This window comes from Lynx rufus, unplaced genomic scaffold, assembly GCF_022079265.1.
Source record: "Lynx rufus isolate CCGP_SWC_20201006 ecotype Redwood Valley unplaced genomic scaffold, mLynRuf1.p SCAF_7, whole genome shotgun sequence".
NCBI lineage: Eukaryota > Metazoa > Chordata > Mammalia > Carnivora > Felidae > Lynx > Lynx rufus.
Genome location: NW_025814889.1, coordinates 137,226,429 through 137,253,425, shown reverse-complemented (window position 1 = coordinate 137,253,425; position 26,997 = coordinate 137,226,429). Strand labels below are relative to the sequence as shown.

At 64.7% G+C, this 26,997-nt stretch overlaps 1 protein-coding gene across 1 annotated transcript; it reads right to left on the bottom strand.

Moving 5' to 3' along the window:
• Positions 1–172: 172 nt before the first annotated feature.
• On the bottom strand, positions 173–26,997 carry PRR5 (proline rich 5). The gene is made up of 8 exons (XM_047065674.1): positions 26,861–26,997; positions 17,922–18,002; positions 12,184–12,232; positions 10,718–10,775; positions 6,630–6,721; positions 6,053–6,193; positions 2,726–2,861; positions 173–1,123 (listed from the first exon to the last, which is right to left on the bottom strand). The coding sequence occupies exons 1-8, from the start codon at positions 26,995–26,997 to the stop codon at positions 648–650; spliced, it is 1,170 nt and encodes a 389-aa protein (XP_046921630.1). The 3' UTR covers positions 173–647.

The following is a 26,997-nucleotide window of genomic DNA, read 5'->3' as shown; positions in this document are numbered from 1 at the left end:
AGGGGCCCCGCTGTCAGGATGGGACACAGAAACGAGGCAACGGGAGACCCCCCACCACCCCCCTGCTCCGGGAGCGGGGAGGGGTGGTCCCAGCGCGGGTGGTGGGCGAGATCTGAGGGTGGGGACCGCGGGAGGACATCTGGGGCCTGGCGTCGCAGACACGAGCTCAGGATGGGGGCAGACAGGTTTTATTCTATCCTCTTCCTGCCCGCGGCCGCCCTGCTGGGAGGGTCTGGGACAGGCTGGCACAAGGAGGTCACGTCGTGGCCTGAGGTGAGGGCGAGGGGGAGGGGGGTCTGCCACCGACCCCCCCGTTGCTCTGGGAGTCATTCCGGAGGCCTGGCTGAGCCAGGATTCACAGTCTCTGCGGATGGGGACGCCGGAGGGCCAGAGTGGCCGTGTCTGTTCCGCGCACACGTGGCTGACCAGTGCCCCTGGCGGCCCGTGCGACCCAGCATGGGGTGGGGCTGGGGGCCGGGGCGGTGACGGTTTTTCCAGCAAAGACTCAGGAATGGCAGAAGAGCCGGGGCCCGTGGCGGACGGGACGGGTCGGGTCGGGACGGAGTAAAAAAAAAAAAAACCTCTCGCACGCACACACCCCACAGGCACAGGCACACGCACACGGGGTCGGTGAAGACGCGAGGCCCTCACACGACGCTCTGCCGGTCCCCGGTCCCCTCGAGCTCAGCCGTGCCAGAGCTCCGACCCCGGCCAAAGTCAATGAAGATCCCTTCGGAATCCGAGTCCACGGACTCCAGGATCTGGTCCACCAGGTTCTCCGGGCTGGAGGAGGGAGGGGAGCCGCGGGCTGGGTCTGGGCAGGGCTCAGGGGGCTGGGCGGGGGGATACAGTCTGCTGGGGCAGGGCCCCGACGGGGGGACCGGAGAGTGTCTGAAGGCCGCGGTGGGGCCCTGGCCAGGCGCGTCGGAGAAGCCCTGGGGCTCGGGGAAGGACGTCATCTCGGAGACCGAGTGCCTGCGGATGCCCGGGCCGCCAGCAGCCGCGCCCTCGGCCTCGTGCTCTGCCACGGGGTTCAGCAGCGGGGTGTTGTAGCTCTTAGAGCGCACCACTGGGTTCTTGGCCAGGACGTCCCCTGAGCGGGAGCGACGCTGGAGGTGCTTCTCTGCAGAGACAGGCAGACGAGGGGTCAGGGCGGGAGGCGTCTATTCGGGAAACGGGGGCACCTGTGTGTTCCAGGCCATTCCTTCGCCAGCACCTGCCGTGTGCTTAGCTCTGCAGGAACGGGCAGCCACGGGGAAAAGCCCAGTGAGTGCAGATGCCCGGCCCAGCCCCACCTCACCCCTCTGCGGGGGCAGCCTGGCAAGTGAGGGAGGGGTACACGGATTCCCACCCCAGCTCCGACACTGCGTCTGCCCCGATGAGACGCCTTCCTTTCCCTCCTGAGTCCCAGCCTCACCCTGGATGGACAGGAGCTGGGTAGGGGTGGGTGGAGGGAGTGGGGGGGGGAGGGGGTGCTCAAGTCAACTGCTTGATTCAAAGGTACACATGCCTCAGTTTCCCCACCTGTGCAGTCAAAAATCTTAGCCAGCACTTTCCAGGGCAGGCTCAGCTCCTGCCTGGAGGAGTCCCAGTGTGTGTGTGTGTGTGTGTGTGTGTGTGTGTGTGTGTGTGTAGGGGGGGGAGGGGTGACAAGCCCACGTGGGTGGGCCATAGGTCAGGAAGTGGTGAAATGCCAGGACAGAGGCAGGATGACAAAAGGCCTTTCCACGTGAGGTCGTGGCTGAGGTTTTATTCCGAGTGTGGTGGGCGCCCCGGGAGGGGGCAGGAGAGGACAGCGGGGGTGGGAAGGGGGAGGTGGGCAGAGCTCAGGCTCCCACTCGGGGCCCTGCAGTTCCGCGGAGTGAACCCTAGGTGGCAGCACTGCGCACGGCGAGCGGCTCAGCGGCCTTTCCGGGGCGGGAGCCGGAGGCTCCTTCCTAGCCGGGCAGGGTCCAAGTTCTCCTCCCTGTGGCCCTCGTGCCTCTGCCCCCTCCGTCCAGGACGCTCTACGTGCACCTCTTCCCAGGCCTGGCTCCTCCTGGTCCTTCAGCTCAGCCGTCACCCTCCAGTCTGGCCTGGGCTTTCCACCCACAGGCCTCTTATCACTTGGGTATGGGTCACCTTGGGGACTCCTCTGGGGACTGTTTAGTCGTTGGTCTGCCTTCCCTGGTGGCGAGAGCCCGTGTGGGTGGGGTTTGGTCTCTGCCGATCCCTCAGGGCCAAGAACAGGGGCCGGCACATAGGAGCCACTCTGTTTACAGAGCTGAATGAACCAGCGGGCCCTCTGTTAAAGGAGCACCAAGCCAGGCAGCCTCACTCCCCCCTTCCCCCTCCCCTGCGATTCTGCAAACAAGGTAGGTTTCTCGGGCTCCCGGCCTTTGCACATGCCGCGGCCTCTGCCGGCCAGTCTCGACTTTCAGGACTGAGCACAGATGTGACCTCACTGGGAACACAGAGGCCCCTGCGGGGCTCTCAGGGGGGTCGGCGCATCACCCTACACGGTGTCTGCCTGCCAGGCCCCCCTCAGTTCTTGAAGGAGGGACCCCAGGCCCTAGTGGGTCCAGGGCCCGGCACATAGCGGGGCTCGTGCTTTCATGACCGAAAAGCAAATGCCCAGTGGGGTGTGGTTCTGGCCGTCTGTTCACTGGGAGGCCTGGACCCTGGGCAGGGGTGCATGGGGTCAGGGATCGCCCAGCTTTCCGCCCCAGGCCCAGTCAAGCCCTACCCAGCATGCAGGAGTGTGTGAAGGGGCCCTCGCTGGAGTGGAGGCCGTAGGTGCCCAGGTAGGGCGACACCACCTTCTGGATCAGCGTCTCCAGACACAGGTAGTCCTTGGTCACACCCCGGGACTCGTGCACCCCCTGCAAGAGAGGGAGGGAGGGAGGGAGGGAGGCAGGTGGTCACTAGATGGCCTGTTCCTTGCCTCCGTGGCCCAGCCAGCCTCAGCTCAAAGGTCACCACAAACGGCCTGTCCCTCCTCCCCATTCCCACGGGGTCTCTGCCCCGATCGCAGGGCACACAGTGATCTCCCCCTCCCCAGCCCTTTCTCTCGAGTTGGGGCCGCCGAGTCCCTCTCCTGCTTCGACACCCCGGAGCCTGCCCTCTGCGCACAGCAGCCGGCGCGGTCCGAAAGCATGTGACGTCCCGTGGAAAAGGGCCCGGTGGCTAAGCCAGGCTGAGCACTCGGAGCTCTGCTCTTTGGGTAGTCTCCTCCCTCTGGGAGCCCTCGGGGAGACAGTAGCTGACCTCCCCCAGCGAGGGCAGCTCATGCCCTGGGGCCCCCTGCCCTCAACCCATAGAGCGCTACGGGCAGAGCGGGTCGAGCCAGCCCTGCCCCTCATCTGCCGGCCCGGCCAGGTCCCGTCCACCTCCTCCCTGAGCCCCCTTGTCCAGAGCTCTGAAGGGATCTCTACCCCCTTCGGTTCCATTAGGGCCAAAACCTGAGGAAGGCGGCCGCCCCCAGGACAGCCTTGGTCTTGCTGATGCGGAGAGTGGGGGGGGGAGGGGCAAGCTCTGTGCCCCCAGCAGCCGAGGCAGAGGGCTGGCACATGGGAGGCCATTAGTGAGTGCTCCCCGAATGAATGTCTGAATCCACGGTAGCAGACGCCTCTCTTCTAGGGGGTTGCCAGTTGCTCACAGGACAAGATACACTTGGACACAATGTGTCAAAAGACAGCCAGAGAGTCCAGCGACATGCTGCCCCCGAGAAACCCACACACACATTAAAAGTAAGGGGCTGAAAGAGCCCTGCGCGCCGACGCCAGTCACAGGAAAGCCGGGGCAGCTAAGCTGATTTCAGACAGGGTGAACTTCAGACCAAGGAAAGTCAGCAGGGGTCAAGAAGGTCACTAGGCCACGATGAAGCGGTCAAGTCTCTGGGACGACGTAACCACCTCTAATGTGCCTGCGCCCAACGAGCGCGTCAGATGGTGTGAGGCGAAACTCGCGGGAGTTAGTCCGCTCCCTCGGTGGGGGAACCCTGTGCTCGCGCAGGGACAGACCGGCCCCGGAAGAAGCTCGGGAAGGACACATCGAACTCAACACTACAGCCGATCGACTGGCCCTAATCGCCATCCTTCACCCAACGAAGGCAGAACACACGTGTTCTCCTCCAGCCCCACGCGTAACATCTGCCAAGCCAGACCACATTCTGGGCCGTAAAATACACCTTCACAGATTTAAAAGGATTAAAAAAAAAAAAATCATACAATACCTGCTCTCGGACCACAGCGAGACTGAACCAGGAGTCAAGAACGGAAAGATAACTGGGGGAAATCCCCAAATACGTGGAGACTAAGGAACTCCCTCACTTCTAAATGACACGTGGATCAAAGAAGAGAGCCTCACAAACATCTTAAAACGATTGGCAACAAATGAAAACGAAAACAGATCCACATTGACCGGATGCGCTGAGAGCTGTGCTTTGAGGGCAAGCGTAGCCTCGAACGGATGTCTATTAGAAAAGACAAAGCCCGAAAGTCAGCCATCTAAGCGGAGACCAGAAAAAGAAAAGCAAAGGAAGCCAAGGAGCAGAAGAGAAACAGTAAGAGCAGACCTCAATGAGGCCGAAACAGGGAACCGACAGAGAAAAAGCCAAAAGCGGGCTCTTTGAAAAGGTCCATAATGTCGTTAAACCTCCTGCCAGGCCAACCAGTAAAAAGACACAAATTCCTAACATCAAGAATGAGAGAGGAGCCATCACTACAGACACCAAAGGTCTGGGGGGCGGGATTCCATGGGCACCCCATAAGCCATCTAGATGGGCACGAGGGACCCCACATTCCCGGAACTGCCTCTGGCCCCAGCAACGGGGGTGGGGGGGGAAGGGACTGACTGCCGGTGAAGCAAAGGGCACACAGTAGGCCCTCAGCACAGGCTAACCAGCATTTGTGTCTTCAGATCTATCTGGGACGAGTTCACTGGGGCTGCGAGATGAGGTCGCTCAAAGCGCAGGCCAGGAGGAGAGTGGGGGAACGGGGCTAAGCCCAGGAAGCTGCGTCAGACACACGGGCCACCGGGGGCAGCACCGCCCCAGCCTGGCCACCCACCTGGGTGCCGGGATCCAGGTGGGACCTCCGTCTTGGCCCCAGATCCCAGCCCGGCCCCCGTGGGCTCCCAGAAGCACCACAGAGGGCTTTACATCTGATTTCTCCCCCTCATCCTGGAACCTGCCCTGCAGGCAGGCGGTTCCACTGTGTCACCCAGGTGAAGAAAGAGGCTGAGACACCCTGCTTCCACCGGCCAAGGTCTAACCTAAAACCCTTCAAAAGCCCGGCGGCGGGCCCGTCCCATATCCTGCTCGGCCGCCAGGACGACCACCAGCTCTCACCTGCCGCTGGGACCCTTCAAACCCCGACATTCATCCGCCCTTCCCTTGCCCTGGAATCCGCACGGGCTGGGCTGCCCGGGACCCCGGGACCAACCTCGCAGACCCTGATCAAGGGTGCCCGCGTGCACGGTGGGGGTGGGGGGCGAGGAGGAAGAACAGGACCTCGGAGCCTGTCAGACGTGGGTGAGGCCAGGCCTTCTTGGCTCTGGGCAAGCGAGGATCCTATTTCCCACCTGTGAAACGGGGTGCTTGACAGCTGCCTGCCTCCGTCCTGTCACCCTGGAGGGTGAGCCGGCAAACTGTGGGGTGCCGCGCCCGTCACGGGGCTTGGGGCGCGGCGGTTTGCAAAAGACCCTGTCTGCGGTAAAGGCTGTCGGTGGCCCGTCGGATCCTCTGCTGTCTCGGCCAGGCCACTCGCCCCCAGCTGCTGGCCCCCTCCCAAAGCTGCCCCCTCGGGGAAAAGCCGCGTGCCCCGGAAACGTCTGGAACCGTCGCGGGGCGGGAGGGGCGCGAAGGCGCAGCTGTGGGCCCGTGCCCGCTCCCGGGCTCCGCTTCTCTTGAACTCCCCCCTTCCTCCCACACCTTCTGGGCCCCTCCCGCTTCCCTCTCCCCTGTTGACAGGTCACGTGCTCTGGGCCTGGGGAGCCTGGCCTTGCCCCCCGCCCCCTCCACGGACGCCCCCGACGCAGGAGCGAACGGTGGCCTCCCGGGGGCCCCGCCCACCTGCAGCACCAGCAGCATCTGCACGATGGCGGGGGGCACGCGGGCGTGGGTGCGGGCCAGCGCCCCCTCCAGCTTCACGCTAAGGGTGATGGTGTTCCGGAAGTGCAGCAGGGCCAGCTGGCGCACGGACGGCTCCTTGCCCTGCAGACACAGAACGGTGCGCCCCGCCCGGCGGCCGTCACGGGAGACCCCCGCCTCCCTCCGCGTCCACACATCTGGGGCCAGACCCGGGGCCGTGGCCCCGCCGGCCCTCAGGCCCCTTCCGCCCCGTCCTCCTCCCTGGATGACCCTCGTCCTGAAGACAGGGCCCCGTCAGCTTCCTCAGGCAAGGGGAGGGTCGCCGTCACTGGCCGAGCCCCGACTGTGTGCTGGGCACAGCCTACTCCGTGCTGCTCAGGGCCTTACGGGGCCCAGACGGGGGGGACCGGCCTTCTTTCCAGACTGTGGGTGGGAGACAGGCTCTGGGAGGTCCAGGCACCTGCCCATCACCGGGCCGGGGGGCCTGCAGTGAGGCCAGCGCGGGCCGCGCCCCTCCCCCCTGGGCCCTGGGGGTCCCACAGCCGCAGGGGCCACTCGCCTGCACCGGGTAGAAGATGGCCTGCAGTGTAGGCAGCACGTCACTGAAGAAAAAGTCCCACGTCTCCGCCAGCGAGTCCAACAGTTTCTGTCCTGTGGGCACAGGGAGCCGTCGCTGCGCTCGCCCCGAAAGGGCCGTGTCAGACCCCGCAGGGCCCCCCCCCCCCGGGTGGGAGTCCTCCCCCGTCCCCAGGAGCAGAGGGCCCGGCTCCGGGCCCCACCCCCCCCCGCCCCCAGGTCGACAGCACAGAGCACTCAGCAGCTCCGTGGCCCGGAGTCCGCCGTTCAGCCTCCCCACCAATAAAACGGGACAGTGAAAGGGCCACCTCCCAGGGCTGCAGGGATGAGATGGGCTGAAACGGGGCCTGGGGCGGAGAAAGTGCTGGTTAGTGCTGCCTGTTGCTTCCTGGTCCCTCGTCACAGCCCAGGCCCACACGGGACCCCCCCGCCCCCGCCACAGGGGCCGCAGCGCACATCCCGGTCCCGTCCGGTTCCCACAGTGACCCTCAAGCAGGTGGGGGATCCATCCACCCATGCAGGTGTTTCCAGAGCCCGCGCCGGGCGTCCAGAGGAGCCTCAAAGGCCCCCAGACTCATCACAGGACACGGAAGCAGGACCCTGAACGGCAGCTATGAGCACAGTCATCTGTCCATTGAAGGGGTGACCTCAACGGGCAAAGAGTCGGAGTCTCCAAGAGATTCAGGCCGCGGGTCCCTGCCACCCCGGGCTGCCTGAGGTGGGATCCGGGGAGCCAGGGAGACCACATCCAAGAGCAGCAACATGCCCCAGGCAGGAGAGGAAGCGGAGAGAACCAGGCAGGGAGGGCTTCCTGGAGGAGGTGCCATCCAAGCTGATTTAGGAGGATGGTTTGGCCAGGCTGACTGACATCCTCGGGGTGGAAAGGAGGCATGTGGTCAAGCTCTGGGCATTTCCGCCAGCCCCGGGGAAGGAGCGTCCATCCTCGGGGAGGACAGCCCCTGAGGCTGAGGACAGAGGTGTCCCCAAGCCGGCTCTGGGCTCCCCCAGCAAGTGCAAAGCGCTGAGCCCTCAGCCCCCCTGCCTGGACTGGACGGAAGGTGAGAATGAACGGCTGCGGGGTCTCAGACAAGCAGGCCCCGGGATGTGTCACCAAAGCCTCTGCCTGGTGGGACCCCCCCCCCCCAACCCCCTGGGAGCCAGACTGGAGACCGGCTGCGGAGAAACGGGGTGTGGGGGTGTCTCTGGGCGGGAGGGCTAAGCGCCACATGCTGGCTGGTTTTCCAGACCGCACTGCTCACGTGGGGCTGTCTGGACGCTTCCACGGCAGCCAGGGGGCTGGACAGGGGCCTCTGCCGCTCCTCCTTACTTTCTCTGGTTTCTGGGCCCCACCCCTCCCCCGCCCATAAAGCCCCCCGATCTGCGTAGGGCTCTGGGAGGGGGCAGCCCCAGGAAAGCCCACCCAGCTGAGGTGGCGTGGCCTCTGCGCCCGGCCAATCTGCCGGCACCGAGGCTCCGAGCCGGCGGCCGGCTCCTGACCCTCCCTGGGGGCCCACACCTAGCTCTGCGGAGCCCTGCCCTCCAGAGGTCCCTTCAGGTCCCCGCCGTTGGGGGCAAGAAGAAAGGCGGCTCAGTTCCCTGGGCCGGCCGTGGGGTGGCTCTGGGCACCGGCCAGGCCGGCGTCCGCGGGCCGTCCTCCAGCCCACGGGGCGGAAATGCTGTGGAAGGCAGATGTCGTAAAACACAGACTCCGGGCCCCACGAGGGCACGAGGGGCCGGGAAGCACGGCCTCGCCCACTGGCCACGTTCTCCGCTGGGATCTAGGGGTGCCGGGGGAGGGGGGCGGTGACGGGGTGGTCAGTGGGCAGAGTCAGGCGGCACGGCGCTGGGGCCCTGCTCTGCTTTGCTGCGGGACCCCAGCGTGATCCTCCGTAGGGCGGGCGTCACGGGTGTCCTCATACACACGGGGCCTGGAGCCTGCAGGACACCCTGCGCCCCTCCGGGGAGGTCTCACGTGCCTGCCCGCTGAGGGGACTGTCCTGGCTGCAGCGAAGACCACCGAGCCACACCCTCAGAAATGGCCCAGGAGAGGGACTCCCCCTCCAGGCTGTCCCTCCGGACTTCCTGCTTCTCTCTCCGCTTGGGAGCTGACGTCCAAGGCCTCGCTGGAGGCCGGAGGGAGTGCGGGGGGGTAGGCAGCAAGGTCCTGGGGCCACCCCGCGTGAGACCACCCATCCCCCTCCAGCAGAGGCACAGGTGAAGACACGGCTGGCCACAGGGAGGGGTCTCAAGGAAGAGCTCCCCTGGGACCCACATGGGGGCAGGAGGCGGGTGGAGTGGGTTCCAGGGGCTGACCCTCAGGGTGCGGCATCAGCTGCTGTCCCCACGGTACGTACTGAAGGGGCCGAACGTCCTCCCGAACGGACCACGTTTTGAGGCCTGACTCCAGGACCACCACCTCCGTGCAGCCCTCCCTGATTGCCAAGATGGAACGGACTCTTCCTTCCCCACAGCTTCCCTTCACCCTGACAGTCCTCACACTGAATTGCCACCTTACGGCCCGTGTCTGTGTCCCCAGCTGGGCTGGATGGGAACTGGAGGCCAGGCCCTGCGGCCCCCGGACTGGGGCTCCATGCCCGCCCCGAGGCCTGGGGAGGCCGGCTGGGGCCGGCACCCCCCCGCTGGGTGGCCTGGCGGACACGGCCGCTCCAGGCACGACTCCACTAAGCCGCACAAAGCTTCTCTTCTCTGAGGATCCCAGCTCCCCTGGTCCGGAGCTGGTGGGAGGCACAGCGCGCTGGAATGTGCCGAGTAAGGAGACGGGCGTGGGAGGGCGTCTCCGCCCGGCGCCAGACCCCCACTGCCCTGCCCGGCTGGCTTCCTTTGCTGCCTCCTCCAGGAAGCCAGCCTAAAGCTCTGGCGGTCTGTGTCTCCGCCTCCCCTCGACTGGTTCTGGTGGCCCTTCTCGGGCTCCTGCCCCGAAGCTTCCGCCCGATAGAAGCAGGGGGTACAGGAAGACCGGGGCACAAGCGGCTCTGAGTTCAGCCGGAACCCACCAGGCCACTGGCCTCGGCGTCCTGCTCTGCGAAATGGGCTAGCACCCCTCCTTTCCAGGATCAGAGTGGGAACCGAGGCAGCAGCGTGGGCCCAGGAAGCAGGCCTGGGTGCCTCGGTTTCCCTCTTTGTGCAGCGGCTGCAGCGATGACGGCTCTTTCGCGGGGTCGTCGGGAGACCCAACGGATCGGTAGCCGGAAAACCCTCAGGACAGTCCGGCACAGAGGAAGCACGTGCCCGGTGCCTGGTGCACGGAACGTGCTCAGAAACGTTCCTGGGGCTTGAACTCGGCGCGGGGCCTGGAACGAAACCGGCCTTGGAAAAGGCGGCGTGGTTTGGCCGGGTCCTCCCGTTACTCCATCTTTCCCTACGCCAATTCTCTCCTGCAAGGAGGCCGAGGGCGCGGGAGCCTGAAGACCCTTCCCTGCTTGCTGAGGCCCCGGCCAGGCAGAGGCCGGCTGGAGCTCGTGGGGGCCGGGGCCGGGCTGGCCTGGGCTCGAACCTGCCCCCACCCTTTGCTCCCAGTGCGGCTGCAGACGGAGCCCCTGGCATCGCTGAGCTGCCACTAGCCGTGAAGGGGACAAGGACCCGGAGGTCTCACGGGTGGGTGTGAACTTTAAAAGAGAAAACTCGTCTGGAAGGCCCAGGGCCAAGCTGAGGCCCCCCCCAAACCCCACAGGGCAGCTGTGCCCAGCCAGGGAGCAGCCCCCTGCCAGCCTCCCCCTTCAGGAGCATCAGGGCAAACCTCTGCCCTAAGCTAGTTCCCTGGGGCTCCTCCGGGCTGCTGGGACGGGGTTCGCTGGTGGCAGAAGGCCCCGGGGGCAGTGAGGGGACGCAGGGCCTTTCCCCCGATGGCTCTCAGCCCCCCGCCCCCCGGGCTCTCGCAGGTCGTGGGAGGGCACACGCTCTCCCCAGTAAGGTCTCCTCCTGGGGTCAGACGTGGTCTTCCCGCCTCCCCTGCCCTCCCACCCAGAGCCCTGGGGCACAGAGCCCCAGCGGCCACAGCGGCCGGGAGGGTGGCCAGGCGCCCAGTCCCCGCCACGGGGCCGCCAGACTCACCCTCATAGAAGCGGATCTTGTCCCGCAGGATCACCATGCCTTTTGTCAGCAGCTGGTTCTGAAAGCCACACACAGAGATGCCGTCACTGCTTTGGGGGGGGGGGGGTGGGGGCCGGCAGGCAAGGCCCCCGGGAGGCCCCCAGCCACAGCTGAGGCCCAAGGGTGAACGTCAGCTCACCACCCCCCCCCCGGAGGGCAGTGACAACTGTCGGGGCTGGTCAGACGGGAGGTGGCCGCGGGGACCCCTCAGAGACAACATCCCACGGCGAAGGAAGACCTTTCGGGCAAGAGGGGCCCCGTGCCGGACGTCCCGGCGCGTGAAGCACCGTCAGCGACCTGAGGCCCAGAGTGCGCGGTTGCACGCGGTCACGCTGCCCCCGGGGTCTTGGCCGAGAACGACACCGTGTGGCCTCAGCACCACCGACAGCCAGGAGGTGGAAACAGCCCAGTGCCACCGACGGACGGGAGGAAAAACAAAACGGGGTGTCTCCGCGCAGTGGAATGTTATTTGGCCGGAAAAAGGAGCGGGGCGCCGACGGAAGCAACACAGATGCCCCTCGCTGAGGCCGTGCTCGCGGGAGGAGCAGGCTCGAGAGGCCACTGACACGAAGTCTCCAGAACAGGAACATTCTGGCACAGAGAGCAGATGGCTGCTGCCAGGGGCTGTGGGGAGCAGGGAACGGAGGATGTTTAGAAACGTGGGGCTCCTGGGGCGCCTGGGGGCTCAGTCGGTTAAGCGTCCGACTCTCGGCCTCGGCTCAGGTCACGATCTCGCGGTTCGCGAGTTTGAGCCCCACGTCGGGAGCTTTGCGCGGACGGCATGAGCCTGCTTGGGATGCTGCGTCTCCCTCCCTCCACACAAATAAATGAGCGTTAAGAAATTATTTTTAAATGTGGGGCTTCCGCTGGGGAGGCTCTGGAACCAGAGGGGAGGACAAGGAGCCCCCCCCCCCCCGAACCGCACGCTTTAAACGGGGGCGCTGCACGGGAATCACGCCGCGGCAAAGCTGTTCAATGAGAAGAGCAGCCCTAAACCCACGGGAGGGGGGGCCCTCTGCCGGCCCCTCCTGGCTGGTGACCCGGACAGACGGTCCCATGTGTCCGTGACCCTGCAGGCCTGTTGGCCAGATGAGGTGTCACGGATGTCAACTGAGGCACAGCCGGGGACACAGAGGCCTCGCGCTGCTGACGCCACACGGTGACCCAAATGCGGACGTCTGGGAGCCCCCAAGGCCGGTGTTCCAGGAGGCGCACGACCCGTAACGACCCCGAATGCGGATACTTTACCTGCCCGTCGCCGTTAACCTTCACGACAATCCACGCTGCACAGATGGGGAAACTGAGTCAAGGGGAGGCAGAGCCCCGGAAAGCCTGTGCTCCACACGCCCACCGAGAGGAGGTGACCCCGGCCCTTCTGGCCACCGCGGAAAGCACCCCCGGCCCCCTGGAGGGCACAGACCACCCACCTGCAGATACTCCGTGAAGAAGGACCCCAGCTCCGTCTTCAGCAGCCGCCTGCGGGCAGGAGGGGACACGACAGTGAGCGGCAGCAGGACTCAGAGGCCACGCGGCGGGGACAAGGGGGCCGGCTGGGCAGCGGGAGGCCGGCCTGGCCCACCTGCCCCAGCCCTGCGGGGGCTCGGTGGGCCTCAGGCCTCCGCGGCGTTCAGCTGTGGCTCTTTACACACCCGCCGCCACCTGCCACGCCTCCCCGGAGGCCGAGCACCTCTCACGTTCTCCGGGGAGACCCCCCCCCCCCCGGCCGTGCTGGGCCTCCACCACTCGGCTCACCCCTTCTTCCGCCTGCCCGGCCCCGGAGCTCGCCGCCCCGCACCCTCTGGACTCTCTCCTCCCGCTGTAGGTGCTGACTATGGTTCCCTTTTACAAGTGAGGCAAAGGAGGCTCAGAGAGGTCAAGGGACTTGTCCGAGGCCACACAGGACACACCGACTTAGGATCCAAACCTCGTCCTTTGTACATACGTTGACAACTCACTGCGCCGCTCTGGGGGCAGAGAGAACGGCGGGCGTCCCGCTCCACACCACGCACAGCCTGGAACATGTCAACGGTAGGCCCAACGCTCAACCTCACCTCTCCTCTCGGCCTTGTAGCTGTGTGTGCGCATGTGCGGGCACGCCTGGGGGGCACTGAACTCGCCTGCCTCCCCCCCACTAAGTAGGTGCTCCGGTCCTCAAAGGCCTTTTAGGGGTGGCTACATTCTACCTTCCCAGTGGAACTGAAAGCGGGACCCCGGCTCAGGGCTGGCTGCCCCCCAGTGGGGGCGGGGCCCGGGAGCTGAGTGACGCACAGAGGACAGGTGGCTTGGGGGAGGTAGCTAGCACCCCAGCAGCTGACCGGCTGTCCTCCCTGGTGCCCGGGGCCGGGGGCACAGGGAGGGACACGCTTCCTGACAGCTCCGGGGGCCACAGCCAGGCCAGGCACAGACCTAAGCTCTCAACAGCCTGCCAGGTGGGGCCGGTGTCCCTGGACGGGATGGACGAGGAACCTGCCTTTCAGAGCAAAGGCAGCCCCAGGGCCCTGTCCCACGCCCCTGGCGGGCAGCTTCTCTTAGTACGGGACCCACGCTACGTCCCAGCCCAACGCCGTCCCCGCGTAGCTGTGAAGTTAGCAGCAGAGGCGCCCAGCAGGCTGAGCTCTGCCGGGACAGCGAGGGGATGGGGTGCTGACCCGTGTGAAGCCAGGTGACCCTCTGCCGCCAGCCCCCAGCCCCAGCCCCAGCCCCTCCACCTCCTCCTCCCAGCTGTCTGGGCTTCCAAGGACCAGATGTGACCTCAGCTCCTGGTGTGAACCCCCCACGTCCAGCCTCGGTGTCTGTCTCAAGGTCACCACACGAAAGACACAAGGGGCCGCTCCGGGCAGGGCCAGGGAGCAAAGGGTGAGGAGGGAGGGACTGAGTCTTCTCAGATAGCCCCTCCCCCGACTGAGCTCCAGGACCCTCATCTGGGGCCTGGGACACGCCAGAAGGTAGAGCAGGAGGGCCCAGGCTGTCAAGTGAGGGCACGGCTCACCCTTGATGTATACAGCAGGTGCTCCGTGAAGCCCTCCTCGCCCTCTCCCTGGCCCATCGCTGGTGGAAGTGTGTATGAACACGAATGAATGAATGAATGAATGAACGAACGAACGAACGAACGGTCTCCTTCAGGGCGGAGCAGACCCTCTGCCCTGCTGCTGACCTGCTACATGAGCCCAAGGGCACGTCCGGGGCAAGGGCACGTCCGGCCGAGCGTCCCCCAATTTGTGCCCACCGCCTCTCCCAGTTGCTGACGAAGGGAACCATGGTCATTCCACAGATGCCGAAACTGAGGCCCGGGGGGGGCAAGTGGTGAGGTCCCGTGGGGCCTGCTGGTTAGGCTGCTCCTGTACCCACAGGGGAGCCTCCGGGCGGCTTCTGCACCCTGGGACGCCACTTGGGGAAGGCGCCGCAGGGGGACCAGCCTGGGTGCCGCCTGAGGGGCCGCGGCCACGGCCACCCTGTCCAGACAGGTCTGCTGGCTCCTGGGAGCCGCAGGGCCAGCGGGACCTCGTGCAGGAGCTGGGGCTGGGCCAGATGATCTGCATGTCTGCCGGGAGCCCGGGAGGGAGGGCCTCTCGGGACCAGAGCAGGTGGCCGAGCTCCCTCCCACAAGCGCCCAGAGGCTCCCGCACGGCCCTCAGGACTCCACGAGCCCCCTGGCCCCGGGCACGCCAGTAGCTGTTCCGTCGAATGTTGGGGGAGAGGCCGCCCCAGACAGTCACCCTGGCAGGAGCCACAGGGTCAGGGCAGGCACAAGGAATGCAGAATGTACAGCGGCCTGGGTTGCTGGGCCTGGGGCAAGAGGCCTTGCACAGCTGGGCACAACCAGGGCAACCGGGGGCCTGACTGTGTAAGAAGGGGGGCTGCGGGGCGCCGGGGTGGCTCAGTCGGTTAAGCGTCCGACTCCTGATTTCAGCTCAGGCCATGATCTCGAGGTTCGTGGGTTCGAGCCCCGCAGTGGGCTCTGCACTGACAGTGAGGAGCCTGCTTGGGGTTCTCTTTCTCTCAGCCCCTCCCCTGTGCCCACTCTCTCTCAAAAGAGATAAACACTTAAGAAAAGGAAAGTAGGGGCTGCACGAGTCCTGCAGGGGCAATGCCGTCCGAAGTGGGGTAAAAAGAGGTCTGGGTGCTTAAGCACGAGTCCTCTGCAACCCAGAGTGACTTATTCTCTATCTGGAGAAACTATCATGCAAAACGTGTCCGTCTGGGGGGGCCTCAGGAGAAAGGTGGTCAAAGGAACCACTGAAGAGCGAGGGCTAGGCCCGCGGCCCGGACCCCGCCGAAATGAGACCTGTGGGCTTCAAGGTCACTACCGAGAACACGAGCGTACAACTCACTGATGGGGGCACGGATGTGCAAATCGGTACGTGGCGAGGGTCTAGATCCAGAATATACAAAGAACTCCTGCGATTCAACAACAACAAGATAAACGATCCCACTGAGAAACGGGCCGGGGACGCGGGGACACATCTCCCCCCAAGATGACACGCAAATGGCCAACGGGCACGTGATGTTCCTGTCGTGCGTCATCGGGGAAATAGGAGCCCAAACCACAAGACAGCACTCCCCCCCACACCCGACGAGCGCTGTTAGAATGATCCCCCCCCCCCCCCGGGAGAAGGTGGTGGAGCAGAGCCCTCAGACGCAGCTCGCGGGAAGGAAGCTGGTGCGGCTGCCACGGCGGGAGGCCGGTGGCTCCTCAAACCACAGCAGTGACGCGATGCAGCCGTCCGCGCCCAGGTGCGCCCCCGGGAGAGGCGGAGACGCACGTCCACACCAAACCCTGCACGGCGCGTTCAGAGCGGCGCCGTCCGTGACAACCCAGAGGTGGCCACGACCCACGGATCTATCAGTGGTGAGCGGACAAGCAGAGCGCGGTTTCCCGAGCAGGGGGTGTTGCTCGGCCATGAACGGAATGACGTAGTGACAGGCTCGGACGGGGACGAGCCCTGAAGGTACCACGCTGCACGGAAGGAGCCAGCCACAAAAGGCCGCACGCACGTTGCGCGACTCCGTTCCGTGAAACGTCCGGGACAGGCCAAGGTACAGAGATGGAAACTTGACTGGTATTTGCCAGGGGCCGGGGGGGCGGGCGTGATGAAAACGTTCTGGAACGACACAGGGGTGAGGGTTGCACCACTCCGTGAATATGCTAAAAACCACTCAACTGTGCATTTTTAAAAAGTGAATGATATGTCGGGGCGCCTGGGGGGCTCAGTCGGGTGAGCGTCCGACTTCGGCTCAGGGCACGATCTCGCGGTCCGTGGGTTCGAGCCCCGCATCAGGCTCTGGGCTGACGGCTCGGAGCCTGGAGCCTGTTTCAGATTCTGTGTCTCCCTCTCTCTCTGACCCTACCCCGTTCATGCTCTGTCTCTCTCTGTCTCAAAAATAAAAACATTTAAAAAAAAAAGTGAATGACATGTCAAAAAAAAAAATATATATATATATACATATGTAAAAAACAGGGAAGAAAGGGTCATGGCCAGACATCAGAGTCTTGTTACTATTCACCGTCTCTGGACTTGGCCATGCCTGGGCACAGCCGGGGAATGCCCGCGCCCCCTCCCCGCCTCGACCCCAATCTCACTCCCGGCCATGAGAACCGAGGCGGACATTCAGGTGACGGTACGATCAATGGTTCCCGTCACAGGGCTCTCTCGTGAGATCAAAGCTAACGGATATCAAGCATAATTAAATTCACTTGACTTAATGTGGCCATGTGATGGAGAAAAGGAAGAGATGGGGGGCGGGGCAGGCAGGGGGGCAGGCCCGAAGGACCCACAGGCCCTGGGGTCAGGGACCTGAGTCTCCGCTCCACTGACCAGCCCCGTGAGCACGAGCAACCTGCGATCTCTGTGCCTCAGTTTCCTCATCTGGAAAATGCAGACAAGAAGGTGCCCACCCCTCAGGGCTGCCTCAGTAAGGGTTCTGGGGCTGGAGAGGGGAGCCTAGGGCCCCGGGGGGCTTGTCTGTTCCCCCCACCTCCCTCGAGAGGCCGCCTGCTCTGGGACGGCCCCCAAGGGCTGGGCTCAGGGACGCACGCTCTGGAGGTACAGTCCCTGTGGGGAGGCGGAGGCAACAGAGAGCCAGATAATCGTGACCACTGTCTAGGCCACTGGGGGGCAAGGACGTGCCGGGGGGCCTCGCTGGCTGGCTTGTTCCTGGATTTAGAAATATCTCCCCTTGCTTTGTTGTTTAGACATCCAGCAGGTTCCTCAGGCTTCCTACGAACTCCTGTTTCCTTAAGGCGGGGGGGGGGGGCATGGTGAGGAACACGGGCTCCTGGGGCCCCACCCGTAGCAGCCACATGAGCCCCTGGCCGGGTCACACGGAGGGGGCCCGGGAGAGGCAACAAGCCCCTACTCTGTGACTTCGGCTGCTCCTTCCCCTCCCTGGGCCTCAGTTTCCCTCTCTGTAAGGGTCCCCTCAGCCCTGCCACTCTGCTGGGGTGCTCTGTACGCGAACGATCCCTGTCCCTATCGTCCCTCATGCCCACCTTGGGCCGATGAAGACCTGGGCTGCCTATTCTTCCCAGACGCTGGCACGGGGACAGGGTGGCACGGGGACAGGGCGGGAAGGGAAGGGCACAGCGGTAGGAAATGCCTCCCTGAGCAGCTGTGTGACCCTGGGCAAGTCTCTTGACCTCTCTGAGCTTCAGCCTCCTCCATCACAAAGCAGGACGCACGCGGCTGGCCTTGCGGATCCCCCGCAAGTGACGACGGTGTCCGGCCCACAGCGGCTGGTCTGTCTCGGGCTCCCTCACCAGTGCTCGCTGGTTGGCCATTCACAGGAAATGAGGGGCGTTCGGCCGGGTAACTGCCTTTCCGGGAACGACACTCCCGTCATTAGACAGGTGGGTCCTTCCTCTTTAACAGGATAATATCCTTCGTGATGTTCAGAACCAGCGGGGAATGTGGGCGTTCTCTTGAGCCACTGTCCAAGTCCCACCCTGCTTCCCCCGAAGAGAAAGTCCTCGGGACGGGTGGGGGTGAAGGTCCAGCGGGCTCAAAAGCCACTCGACCAGGGCCGTAGTCAAGGTGCACACAGTGGCCCAGGGGTCACTGCCCACCGTGGCTTTCAGGGTGGCGTCTCGGGTGTGGCTGGGGGACCAGGGTGTGGCTGCGGCCTCCCTGCCGCTCACAGGCCCAGGACGGGACACGGGGCCACTCACCGGACGCCTTCGTTGAGGCTGAAAAGCTCCTGGTCGGGCAGCCCCTTGCGCTGGAAGACGGCAATGACCCCGTTGTGGATGCTGCAGGTGGGAGAAAGAGGTGTCATCGGGGCCCCGAGACCCCCTCCCCGCCTTCCCAGGCCTCCCTTCTGCCTTGCCTCTTCCCAGCAGCCCACCCTGCTCTGCTCCCGGGACAGAAAAGGGCCCGGTCGGAAGCAGGTGCTGGCTTTTACAAGGCTGTCCTCCTGGGACCCTGTCCACACCAAAGCCTCAGTTCCCATCTCACTCCTGGGGTCGAGCCCTAGCCCCCGCCTCCCCAGAGCCCTGGGCCTGAGTCACCAAGGCACCTCCCAGTCACCTCCCCAGGATGTCTCGTGTAGCCTGCCCACACTCTGCTCCCCCTCCTGTGTTCTCGAACCCTCTATTCCCGGGCACACCCTTTGATCACCAGTCCCACCCTCTGATGCGTCCAAGCCTGGCGCTCACTGTGGGTTTCCCGGTGCCCCCTGCCGGCTCCTGGCATCCCTGAGCACTGGACGCTCACGTTATCTGTCCCGCTGGGGATGGCGAAGCTGCCTCCGGCCCCAGGGCCTTTGTACACGCCCTTTCTTCTGGCTGCTTCTCCCCCACTTCACATTTACCTCCTTTAGATCACGTGTTGTTGCCAGTTTTCACGGCACTTGTCCGTGTGTAACCACACGTGTATGTGTGATTTGATTAACTTGTTGCCACCATCATCTACAAAGCCCTAGAGCCCAGGGTCCTGCGTTGTTCGTGACTCGCCTCTATATACCCAGCACCCGGCTCGAAGGAGAAGCTGGTAAACATCTGGTGAAAATTTATCCCTGACTATCCCTCGTTCTCCAAAGCCAATCTATCCTGAAGTCTGATCCCTTTCTATCGCCTGGATCTCCGCAGCACCCCTCCCCTCCCTTCAAGCCAGGGCCCCTCCCTGCGTGCCTGGACCTATTACACCGGCCCTGCCTCCCTACTGCCTCAAGTCAGGGAGTCACCTCCCTGACCAGGGTCTTGGGAGGCCTCCACTGTCCTCAAGATACAGCCCAAGGCCTGGACATGGCATTCAAGGCTCGTCAGGAATGCCCCCTCCCTGCATTCCGGGGCATCCTACACTCAAGTCTCAGAGTTCTGGACCTGCCCGAGGCTGCCACACCTCCGGGTCTCTGCACCCACTGCCCTTTCTCCTGGAAGGCCCTTCGCTCCCCTGCCTATGAGGCAAGGAACCATTCATATTAAAGACCCAGCTCAGAAGCCACTGCCTCCAAGAAGCCCTCCCGCCTTTCCCATGAAGACTCCCGTTCTGCAACCTTCCTGATTCACTTTCCTGTTAGCACTGCCCCCCCCCGCCCCCTCCACGGGAACCGGGTGTGGGTGGCTCCACCCCCCTCCTGCTGTGGTTCTCAGGGCAGAGAGGACGGCTGGACCCACGCTGCCACTCCCATCACGGATCGGGCAGCAGCCACGAAGCTCCCGATGCCTGTCTGTCTTCATTAGCTCTACCTGTCCTGGGAATGTGGACTGGCCCCCCACATCCCAGATGGGGAGACAGAGGCTCATAGAGGCCAAGTCCCCTGCGGGCGGGCACAGAGCTCCCCACCCGATAGCTGCTCCCTCTCTCCATGCAGCCTCCCCACAAAGAACCCGGTCTGGGCAGGGCTGCGGCGCGAAGGGGCCGTGCCCACCAGGAGTTACCAGCTTCTCAGCAAGTGCTCGCAGAGACGGGGAGGGACACCAGTCACATGACCTGGGATGCCCAACTACCCCAGGCCTGGCGTCGGAATGCCACGTACTCGTGTGTCTGAGACACGTGTCCTCCAACGTCTGTTTCCCGTCTCTGAAAGGGGGTCACGAGTGTGCCTGCCCCCCACCCCCTGGGCTGCCGTGAGGAAGAAATGCCTGGCCAGAGCCTCAGGGCGTGGGTGGGGCCCGGACCGGGCTCGCCTCTGTTAGAAGTCCCCGCTGGCCCCGGCCCTGCCACTGTGTCACCGGCCCTGCCACTGTGTCACCGTAAGGCTGCTCCCCATCTACAACCCAAAGAGATAAAAGCCCGCCAGGAAGCCAGTGGTCCTCCAGCAGCCACGCTGAAGTCCCTACAGCTGCAAGTTCACTTCTGGCCCTGTGGGGGCTGCTGGGGGGCCGGGCCGCCCTCAGGCAGAGGTGACCAAGAACGGAGGCCCCAAGGTGGGAGGAAGCCGGTGCAGGCCGAGCCCTGGGCGGCTCATCGCACAGACCTGCTCCTGGCGGCCTGCCCGTGGCCCTCCTCCTCTTCCGGTCAGCCTTCCGGAGGGACCCCAGCCCAGGGGTGACCCTACACCTGTGTCACATGCATCACCCCCTCCTGCCTCAGGGCCTTTGTCCTTGCCGTCCCGCCCACCCGCCCCCGCAGACCTCACCCCCTCCCCTGGCCCCCGAGTCAGGTCCGTCCTTCCTTCCTCACCCCGCGTTGGAGAAAAAGCTGACCTCGGCCTTCTTTGAGGAGAGGGGAGGTCTTTTGTTTTACTATGTAGCCCTGGTCCCCGACCCCCAGGCCCGCACTGGGGCTGCACGGGGAGCCTTGGCCAGCGAGGACCTGTCAGCGAGGGAGTTTATCACCTCCCTTGACTCTCCCAAGGCCTGTATCTGAGCAGCACCCCGCCCAGCCCAGGGGTCGCCCTCGAGCTCTCCCACCCCTCCCCCATCCCGCGAACCCGGGCCACCTGGGCCCCGGCTTCCCCATCCACACAGTGGATTCCTAACTGTGACCTGCCCGTGGGACTCTTCAGCAGTGACTCCGGGGAGGGGCGTGTCCCCCGGACCCAGCACCGCTCAGCATCTGCTCTGTGGTTTCTCTCCATCTCTGCCTTCCATAACCACCGCACGGGGTGAGCTGTCACACCCAGACTACGGAAGGAAACACCGAGGCTGGAGGCTCCGACACGCAGCGCGGCACTGGGTGGCTGGGAAACCGCCTCCCGCCCGGCCCCTGCCCACACGGGGACGCACACAGGCAGCGCCCTGCTCCCTCCAGCTGTGGCCTGAGATCCCGTTCCTTTGCGCACTCCAAGTCGGGCAAACCAAAAGCCTTGCCGTGAGCCACTCGGGGAGGGGAAGGGTGGGGGGGGGGCGAGAGGGCCTCACGTGACTTACCGTCTCCCCAAAAATAGAAGTGAAACCCCAGCCACCCCGGTCTGGGGCCTCCGGACCAGGGGTGGGCCGGCCCAGCCTCGGGCCCTGGCAAACGGTCCCAAGGAAACCACAGGTGGCCTCCGAGGGCACTTTCGGGGGAGGCCTGAGTGGAGCTGACCCATGGCCTCCCCTCAGCCGGGCAGTCCCTCACGGAGCGTGTCCCCCTCCCCAGTGCACGAGGACAGGAGGGCAGGAGGGCAGGGCCAAGTCCCGGCATCTCTTGCCTGGGCACTGGGTGTGTACGGGGTGAAGGGGAGAAGGCGCGAGACCCCCCCGGTGAGGCTTCGGGGCGTCCTGGGCAGTGCCGAGACCTGCTGTCACCAGGGCTGGCCTGGACCACAGGGCCCAGGAAGAGGGCGGGGCACAGCCAAGCCGGGAGAGGAAAGGCTGGCTGTAGTGCTCCCGGGGGCACTTGCCCGGGGCCACCCTGGCTTGGGCCGGCGCCCGTGTGGGGCTGCAGGCCGAAGGGGCCCCGGTGGCTGGTTCTCTGGCCCGCCGTCACCTGTCTTAGCGCGGCCCACCTGCCCATACGGGAAGCCCCAGCAGAGAGTGAGTGGATCTGATCTGGACCCACCTAAAGCCAGGCTTCTGGTCCTTCAGGCCGATGCACCTCCCTGGTGCCCGGGAGGCCGAGCCCTGTCCTTCTCCGGCGCCTACCCTGATTTGGACACCGGAGACCTCAGAGGACACAGAGAGGAGGGCAGGTGCCCCCAGAAGGCCAGCCCAGACCCTGAGCGGGGTGGCCACCTCCTTGGGCCCCTCCCAATGGTGTCAGGCCTGGTGCACCTCACGGGCTCCGTGGGAAGGGATGGCCGAGTAAGTGATGAAGGGCAGGTGAGCTGGGCTCCACTGGGTCCCCATGGGGCCCCCGGGCTCCTCCTGCCACCCCCCCCCCCACCCCCGACAGCTGGGCTCTGGTCCTCCCTCTGCCCCGTCCCTCCAAGGGCAACCAGATGGAGCCCCGATGTCCTCGTCAGTACCCCGGGAGTCACGCCCAGCCCGGCCTCCTGGCTGTCCTAGCCGCTCTAGGCGCAGTGCCCACGGCCTCCTCCGCACGTCCAGGTGAAAGGCAAAGGAGGCAGGTGACTTGGAATCCAACCCTGCCCCCAGGCCAGGCCCCGAGCGGCCCCTCTGGAAAATGGGGGTGATGGTGCCCCTTCCAGCCCTGTGCCAGCTTCCTCTGCTCCTCAGCAAACAGGTGTCGCTCACATCCCAGTTTCAGTCCACCCGGCTGATTCACATGCTGCTCCCCGCCCCCCCCCCCCCCCAACAGGGTTCCTGGCTGAGCAGGAGGGACCCAAGGCCACCTCTGCTCCTCCCTGGGCACCCGGCAAGGGCCCTGGCCCACTGGTCCTGACCACAGAGGGGACAGTGGAGTGCCCACGTCCTCGAACACCTGCCTGGACTTCACACCGCCCTTCGCAGTGGCGAGGCGGGTGCGGGATGCCGTGCTGGGGAGGGCTGCAGCCGGCCCGAGCCCGGGCTGGTGGGTGGGAGAAGTGACGACCCAGAGCACGTGGCGGGGGGGGGGGGGAGGGGGGGGGGAATGAGCGTCACGCATGCCACGAACACAGTGGCTCACAACAACCCAAATGTGTGCTCTTAGGTTTTCGAAGGCCAGAAGTCCTAAATCAGTTTCACGGGGCTGAAATCAAGGTGTTGGCGTGACTGGCTCCGGGGAGAGTCTGTCTCCGGGCCCTGCCCAGTTTCTAGAGGCGCCCACGCTCCTCGGCCCGGCCTCCTTTCTCCGTCCTCACAGCCGGCCGCGTGGCGCCTTCGGTCTCTCTGATTCCACCCGGCCACCTCCTTCCCTCACGCCGCCCCCCCCCCCCCCCCCGTGCCTCCCTCTTGCGAAGACCCTTGAGACGACACCGGACCCCCTTCTCGAGATCCTTAACTCGGTCACACCTGCGAAGTTCCTTCCGTAAGCTACTGCATGCACAGGTTCTGGGGGGCCAGGGTGTTGACATGTTTGGGGGGGGCCATTGCTTTGCTGACCATACCCAGGCTGCCTTGGGGCGGGCGGGAGGCTCAGGACCCAGAGCGAACAGGCAGGGGCCGGGTAGGGGAGCCAAGCACAGGCCCCCAGCAGCCTCCGGCCCCCACCCCCAACCAACTGATCACCCTGGAGCCTTCAGCCAGCCTCCCGTGGCCCCTCGGAGACCCCCTGAGGTGTCGGCAGAAACGCAGACTTCGGAGTCGGCCCCAGGTTGGATCCCTGCTTCTGCCCTGACATGCTGTCACCCACCTTTCTTGGTCCCTGGGCAGTGGCCTCAAGCCACCCCTGGGGCAGGCCCCCCCGCCCCCTGCCAAGCCCCCCCCCCCCCGGGATCTTGAGCAAGTACCTCAGTTTCCCTATCTGTAAGCTGAAGACAATTATCCCAGCCTTGGAGGGAGATGATGGGGAGTGAGTATCACACGCAGGCAGTGTGCCTGGCACCACAGGGCCACACGCTCTACCCTGCTTGGGGCCTCCCCTCCCACACTTAGCAGGTGGGGTGGGCACTGGGCTGATCCAGGCCTGGCAAGGAATAGCGAACTCCCTGACGGATTCCACCCTTTGGCCCAAATGCATGCACACGGGGCCTGTGCTGGGGAGGCCTTTAGGGCCAAGGTTTGGGGAGCTCCCTCTCGCCCCTCGGCTGGCCCCTCAGCTCAAGGGCATGACCTTCATGGAGCTAGAGACCCCACGCCTGCATGGGGTCCAGAGGCAGTGAGGAGCTAACTGGGGCTGGCCAGGGGAACGCGTGGACAGAGCGGGACACGGCCTGCCATGTCCCGGCCCTCGAGGAAGCGGGGGTGGGGGGAGGGGGACTCCAGGTGGGGGCGGCAGGTAAGCCCTCCGAGGCCCCCACCCTGACCGTGCTGTACACACGCACCTGCCTGCAGCCCCGCACTCGGCTTGGCTCGAAGGACAAACCCGCCCGTAAAGAAGCAGGTGCTCAGAAAACACCTTGGATGGTTCCAGGCCGGCCACCGCCCACCCCTCACTCAAACCTCCCCTGCACCGCTATGGCATCGACGTTCCAGATGCAAGAATGAAATGCGGCCGGCCAGCTGCGCGGTCAGCACATACCGTCCCCCTCCCCCCCCCGTTATCTTCTCCCCGGCACTAAACACGACCTGCGGTGACCTCAGTCCTTTACTTGCGTCCCTGTTTCCTTCCTAACTCCCTCCACCTCGTCCAAGCTCAGGACGCTGCTGTTTCTCTGCTGACTCTACGCCCCCCCGAGCAGCTCAGGGCCAGGGAGCGAGCGAACGAATGGATGGTTAAATGAACGCGTGGATTCCGCTCTCACGAGAGCGAGCTGTGTATTTTCGCCCCGTGTCAAGATGAGGAAGGGGCCGCAGGAAATTCAGGGGACGTGCCCAGGGCCCCTGCAGTGGGTTGAACGGCATCCCCTAGAAATCCAAGTCTCCTGGAAACAGGGTTTTCGCAGATTCGTTAAGGATCTTGAGAAGCCATCATCCCGGGTTAGGGGTGGCCCTACAACCAATGACGGGGGTGCTTATACGAGAAAGGAGGGGGAGGATCCGGCCACAGAGACCCAGGAGAGACCACATGGAGGGGGAGGCAGCGGCCACAAGCCAAGAAACCACCGGGAGCTGGAAGAGGCACGATACTCCCCTAGAGTCTCTGGAGGGGGCATGGTCCTAACGCCGCCTTCCTTTTGGACTTCTGCCTCTGGAACCCCGGGAGACTATGTCTCTGTTGATCTCAGCCACCCAGCTGCCGGCAATGTGTTTCAGCAGCCCTGTGAGACTAGCACGGTCGCACAGATAAAAGGGGGCGCACCCTGGGCTCCAAATGAAGAATCCACAGCTCGGCGAGGCAGGCCCCGGAGACTGACAGAGCTGTCTTGCGTGAGGCCGTGGTCCCGAGGGCTCTGCGGGGAGCAGCGAGGGGCGGGCAGGCAGGCAGAGACCAGAGAGGACCCCCGCCCTCCACCGCTCCTGCTCAGGGACCCGGCAGAGGAAGGTGCTTTCGCCTGCCCTTGGCTCAGTCTCCCCTCTGCCTGGGGAGGAGAGAGCAGGGGCTCCGGTTCTGCCATGTCCTACATGGGTGACCGTGACATGGACAGGTCGGCCGGGTGCTCTGGGTCCCCCTCTGCACCTCTAAAGTGGGGGAGGTGACAGAAGTAACTCCCTCGCTGGGCAAAGTGAGCTAAGGGACACGAAGGGGCCTGGCGCATAGTAGGAGTAGAGGGTGGCTGCAGGAGACCCCAGCTGGGGGAGAGGAGCTCACGAAGCTGCCGGTTGGTGAGTGCTCAGGAACCAGCGGGCTCCTGAGCCCCCCCCCCAACCTCTCCTTACAAACCCACCCCAACATGTGCCTGGGCTTGAGTCATGAATTACAGAGTACCTACTATGTGCTGAGCACTGTGTAGAGGGTTTTAATACGTGTCTTTGCACTTAATCCCTACAACAGCCCTGTGAGGTGGACACCATTACTAGCCCATTTGATGGATATGGAAATCAAGGACCAGAGAGGTTAAGTGACTTGCTCAAGGCCACACAGCAGGGAAGAGGCAGAGCTGGGAACTGAACTAAGTCTGTCTGGCTCCTCCCTCTAAACCAAAGCAGAGGAATGAGGAGGACAGCTGCATCTCTCTCCCTAACTCTGAGAGAGAAGAAAACAACTCATCACATAGCGAAGTCATTGCGTCAGTGAGATTCCCCAATGAGCGTCCTTCTTTCGCAGTCTCCCCACCAGCCCAGTAAGGAGGAATGCACAGGCACATGCCCGCTGACAGCTAGGGAAACTGAGGCAAACGTGCCTCCAAGCGGTTTGCAACTTGGTAGGGGACAGAAGGCAAGCACGTGGACAATGGTGTCCTACCCCGTGCACAGACAAGGCTCTTAGGCTGGCGGCCCTGTGCCCACTAAGGTGTTCAAGAAGTTCCGGATCAACGGAATGAGCGTGTGTCCACACTGAGGGCCGGGGTCCTGGGGGCCAAGACCACAGCCAGCGGGTGCATCTGGCCACACTTCACTGCCCGCATCCACGCCCCCCCCCTTCCCCTCCCCTCCCTTTTCCTTTCCGTGGAAACGTCTACTTTGAAAGGGGGCTCAGGAGCAGACACGCTGGGGAATCCCACTAAATAAACCATCTCTTTTCCGGATCCCAGCCCTGCTCTTCAAACAAAGCTTGGGGGTGGGGGTACTTCCCACGCCCCTGCTCGTCTGGGAACGGCCCCCGGGGAGGGGGAGGGTCGTCTGAGGAATGCCTGGCAGCTGCTGCCTCCCTGCAGACAGCTGGGAGGACCAGGGGCCGCTCGGGGGAAACTGCCCGCCCACCCCCCTCCGACCAAAGGGACCTTTACTCCGGGACAGGAAGCGCGGCGGCCACCCACCCACGGCGCCCTTGAGGCTCATTTGCTCATCCGAGAAATGGGAAAAATACTTCCTGCTCTATTTACCTCTCGGATTGCCATGAGCCACGGAGCGGCGACGTGGGAAGACCCCGGGCGGGAGAGGCAAGCACGCGGGCGCCAGGCCCACCCGGTCGCCCGCCAGCTGGGCGCTTCGGAACGAGCCCCGAGGTCGCGGTCTGGTCCCTCCGTTCTAGAAACACGTTGCACTAAACTTCCCTCCCGGCCCGCACAACTCCGGCGGAGCAAGTTCTCGGCGAGCTGTTAAGCGCCGCGGTGCTGAAGGCGCCGTTCCTCGCCCGCAGGCCGGATCGAGGGCTCCCTGTCCGCCCGGGGCTCGGGGGCCCCGGGCCCGGCGGGCGGCCCGGGAGGGCGCGGCCTTACCTGTTCCAGGTGGCGTTGGCGCAGGCCCGGCGCTGCTGCGTGCCCCGCTCGTCCGCGGCGGCGGCGGCCGGCTCTCTCTTGCCCAGGTCACTGAGGCTGGGCGAACTCATGAACTTCAACCTGCGGAGAGTCCTCAT

Bases quoted from the DNA above. Each gene is read 5' to 3' on its own strand.
- PRR5 (XM_047065674.1), bottom strand. From the start codon at position 26,997: ATGAGGACTCTCCGCAGGTTGAAGTTCATGAGTTCGCCCAGCCTCAGT. The intron at 10,776-12,183 runs GTGGGTGGTCTG...TGTGGCTTTCAG, and splicing joins TCTTCACGGAGTATCTGCAG to AACCAGCTGCTGACAAAAGG. The intron at 2,862-6,052 runs GTGGGCGGGGCC...CCTCTCTTGCAG, and splicing joins AGATGCTGCTGGTGCTGCAG to GGGGTGCACGAGTCCCGGGG.